The 4,677-nt window shown below is 47.9% G+C and overlaps 1 protein-coding gene across 1 annotated transcript; it reads left to right on the top strand.

The window, feature by feature from the left end:
• The first annotated feature begins 1,011 nt into the window (after positions 1–1,011).
• Positions 1,012–2,217, top strand: LOC104271259 (nyctalopin-like). Its single transcript, XM_009865875.1, has one exon. It carries the CDS (start codon positions 1,012–1,014, stop codon positions 2,215–2,217), a length of 1,206 nt encoding a protein of 401 aa, XP_009864177.1.
• Positions 2,218–4,677: the final 2,460 nt, after the last annotated feature.

Here is a 4,677-nt window from a genome sequence, read left to right on the forward strand (position 1 = left end):
AGAATAATAACTAGGGAGGACCCCAAGTGCATGGGTTTTCAGGGACTCAAGCCCAGCTCCAGCTTCTCAGTGGCATCTCCAGACCTGCTGGGGACAGGCTGTGACCTGAGAAGGGGAGGGTGCCCTTGGGGTGCTCTGCATTTTGCCCACAGGCATCACCTTTTACCACTCATAGACAGCTCAGGGCTTATCCGGAGAAGAGGCTCCCCCAGGACACAGCACTCCTACACACATTCCTGGCTGGCAGGGAGCATGAGGCTTGCACAGCTCCTGACAGTCTCTTGTTTTACTGCAGAGGGGTCACAGCCATCGACAGGGCTGTGCTCACAGTGCAGGCAAGGGTCTGTTATCCTTGGCGTCTGGATCACAACCTGAGCTCAGAACATCTGCCAGTACGTGCAGGCACAGCAGCGTGAGAGCCCCCCCACACACACTTGGATGGCAAAGCCTCTCTTAGTTGCTTTTGATGAAGCCCTGACTGGAGAAAAGCACAAAAATCCATCCCCAAACTGAAGGTTTTTTGAGCAAACTGACAGGCAGATCCTGAGAATGACGATCAACCCAGGGGCAGGATCCTCTCCCAGACAGATCACAAGGAAAGTCGGTTACCTGCTGCTTTTTGCAGAGGGCAGGAGGTGGGAAAAAACACTGTCAGAGCATGATGCTCGGCTGAGAAATCTCCCTGCCTCTCGGTAATGCTCTTCACAGCAGGGTGGCACTTAATCTGCTTTTATCTGCCTAAAGACTTGATCCCCATTGGGCTGCAGCAGTAAGAACCAGATAATTTATTTCCATCATGCACTAAGAGCACAGCCCAACCGACCCTGCAATGCTCGCGGTTCACCTATCAAAAAGGTACATGCTCTTTTTCTTGCCTCCTTCTCTCCTATCAATCAGGTATTAGATGCAGTGGCTGACTTGTGGCTGGTCATGTTCTTTCTTGTTATATTTATATTTACTTGTGCAGCAAAGACTGGGCTGAGTCTGAATACCTCTGATTCATGCCCAAGCATGTGCAAATGTGCACCTGAAGAGATTATCCACTGTAACAGAGCCGGACTGAGAGCCCTCCCTGGAGAAATAGCAGCATCCACCATCTCTCTAAACCTCTCCAACAATTATTTGCGGCTTCTAACCACCAACACCTTCAGAAACCTGACTTCACTCCACAGCCTCTGGCTAGATGGAAACAATCTGACCTTTCTGTCCCCGGGGACCTTCCACACTCTCAGCAAGCTGCGAGAGCTGCACCTCATCAGGAACTCACGTCTCCCCTACCTGCACGCAAACACTTTCAGAGGACTATTAAACCTCATCAGCCTAGATTTGTCCCACTGCAATATCTTTGAAATCCATCCACTTCTATTTTCACATCTGCCTTCTTTAGAAAGGCTCGATTTAGCTTCTAATAACATGCGATATGTCCCACAAGCCTTCAGGAACCTCTCCAGCCTCACAAGGCTGTCCCTGGAGGGTAACCACATAGAAGCCATTGGCAGAGACTCCCTGAAGGACCTGGAAACCCTGCATGATCTGAATCTCAGGAAGAATCGGATATGGATCATCCAAAATGGCGCTTTTACAAAGCTTCTCAGATTGGGCATGTTAAATTTAGGACACAACTTCATTGCTGATTTGCCTAATCAGCTTTTCGATGGGTTGATCCAGCTCAAGACCATGCACCTTGAAGCTAATAGAATCACTGCTGTCGACTGCACCTTCAGACATCTGCTGAACTTGAGAAACTTGTACCTGAACAACAACCAGATCTCCTCGATCTCAGACTCTGCTTTTTCACACTTAAACAAGCTGCATTTCATTCACCTGAGCAAGAACAACCTCAGCTCCCTCCCCATCCACTTGTTTGCTGAACTGCCAAAACTGAAGTACGTGTTTTTATCCCGCAACCCCTGGAAATGCGACTGCAAGATGCTTTGGTTCTGGCGGTGGACCACAACACACAGGGGAATGATCGAAGGGCTGCACTGTGCCTTCTTGGGCTCTCACAACATGACAGCACTCCATGTCCCCCACCCAGGGGACCTGATGGACTGCACAGTGCCACCGGAGCTGGAGAGCGAAGACCAGTGCAGAGTGGCGGGTACCAGCATGGCTCCTGGGCCCCCTGCTGTCCCCAGCAAGGTCATCCTGCTCGTACTTTTCTACCACACATGGTATTTTGCAAGGGGATGGGAAACCTCTGTGACCACATTTTGACAACATTTAATTTAGAAAGTGGAGGCCACTTACTTTCTCACTATATGTTTGTGAACAATGGTATTCATTACAGGTGGGTTTTATATGGAAATGAAGGATTTGATTATATAGAAATAAATGCTTTCATTCATGAGCAATATTGAAATCTGAAATGCTAATATCGAAATTCAATGGAAATGCTCATGTGCAGAAGAGAATTTCAGGGGTGGGGCTTGTGCTGTGACAGGGGTGGGAAGCATGACCCCACCACTGCCTTTGCCCTCCCTGCTTCCCGACTGACCACAGCCTAGTGTGACCGCTTAGGGAAGGGCTACCTTCCCGCACTCAGCCCACATTAGGGATGAGTACTGCTGAAGTAGAAACAAATTATTCCAGCACATCTGGAGTCCCTAGAATTCCATCAGCACCTCTGCGACTGTGCAGTAGCTTCCCACAACCAGTATACAAAGTGCTTTGTTGTTAGAGTATAAGACAGCCTTGGAGGAGTGAGTGAAAACGACAGCAAGTAAAACAGTTTATTACTCATTTGCTCCTCACAGAATTGAGCCTCAGCTAACATAGCTCTGTGTTTATCTCTGCAAAGAGCTCATTTGTCTCAGGGACAGTCTGTACGGGTTGTGTCTCCCTGCATGTTGTCAACAAGCTCTGGCATGGCATCACACCAGTGCCATACCCTTGAGCTGCCTCCAGCTGCTGGGAGACACTGACGAGTCATCATGATGCTTCATTCACCTTTCTCTCCTCTCTCACACAGATTAGCCTTCCATCCTCCCAAGGGGAATTTTTCATTTCTGCAGGTATATTAAAAACAACTCAATTCCTCCTGTGGACTATGTGTTGCTCCACAAGAAACCTCTCGTGCCATCTACATGCTGCAACAGAGCCAGGAGCAGCCATATGGCCAGGGATGAATTTCATTTACAGTTTAAGAGCCGAGGCTAAACTAGACCCCTTTCTCTTCAGGGATTAAACACAGATCACACTCTCATCTTCATCTCCACCTTCCCCCTGCTCCACACTCACCATCCCCTTCATAGCCACTACAAGTATCCCACTCAGTTCTATTAAATTGGCAAATAAACATCCCATGGTAGTACACCGAGGCAGAGAAGTCATGCAAACTTCAGCAGCACACGTTCAAAGACATGGACTTTTTCAAGCTGGTGCAGAATCATAGAATAGTTGAGATTGGAAGGGATATTCAAGGGTAATCTAGTCCAATCCTTCCTGAAATGAGCAGGGATTTCTTCAAATACCAGAGCCTCCTGGTTTTGATGCAGCAGGATCACCCTGCCCCAGCAGCACTCAGCTACCTGGAGATGCAATTCAGCTCAGAAGGGCAAAGCAGATTCCCTGGATCTGCAGATCTGCCTTGTTGCAATGTAAGCCTGTAAGATCATAGAATGCATTGGGTTGGAAGGGACTTTTAAAGGTCATCTAGTGCAACCCCCCTGCAGTGAGCAGGGATGTCTTTAACTAGATTACATTGCTCAGAGCTGGGCCAAGCCAGACCTTGAATATTTCCAGGGATGGAGCATCAACCATCTCTCTGTGCAGCCTGTTCCAGTGTTCCACCGCCCTTATCGTAAAAAAATTCTTCCTTATATCTAGTCTAAAAAAATTCCCACTAATTCCTCATCAGGAACAGTCCACTCATCAAGTCCATATCTCTCCACCTTAGAGAGAAGGATGGTGTGGGGAACTGTATCAAAAATCTTACAAAAATCCAGATAGATGACATACATATCTCTTCCCTTATCTATTGATGTAGTCACATCCAGAAATATTAAATATTTTTGGATGCTTTGTCCTTTGCAAGAATATTGACTTGCAAGATGTTCCTGTCCAGATAGCACACTTTGCTGGGCAAAATCCCTGCTCGGCACAGAATTCCTTGAAAGGAGAAACCCCTCTGCTCTTCAGGAAGCAATTCCCCCTGCCAGGTTGCAGGAGCGGTCCCACAACCTCTAAAACCAGCAGCACCATTTGCCAGTGCTCAGCCAAGGTGTCTGGTGCTGACAGTAATAGTGATGGTAAACGCCATCCTTACTCGGCACAGTCAGTGCTGGCTATTTGCACCTGGCAGATCTGGATTTCCTGCAGAGATTAAATTGTGCCACAGGTAGAATGAGTAAGTCTGCTTGCAGAGACCTGTCTTCTGTGGGCTTTGGCTGCCCATGTGCCAAAGACATGGTCTGCGCAGACAGCATTTGTGCCTCACAGTGTCTCTTTGTTTTCCACCTTTAGAAGACTTCAGGAATTTAGCAATTCCTAAAGCCATGGTGAGCAGAGCCCCTGCTGACCATGGCTGCCTTGCCTGCTCCGAAGTTGCAGGCTGGTGACAGCACAGGCAGGTCTCAGGAATACTGATCTTTACAGCTATTTGTTTTTTCTCCAAGATGCTTGCAGTGATTATTTCTCACCTGACTTCTAAAAGGAAGATCACCTAGATAACATTGC

This window comes from Apaloderma vittatum, unplaced genomic scaffold (assembly GCF_000703405.1).
Source record: "Apaloderma vittatum isolate BGI_N311 unplaced genomic scaffold, ASM70340v1 scaffold19193, whole genome shotgun sequence".
Lineage (NCBI taxonomy): Eukaryota > Metazoa > Chordata > Aves > Trogoniformes > Trogonidae > Apaloderma > Apaloderma vittatum.

Coding starts and splice junctions, on each gene's coding strand:
- LOC104271259 (XM_009865875.1), top strand. CDS start 1,012: ATGTGCAAATGTGCACCTGAAGAGATTATCCACTGTAACAGAGCCGGA.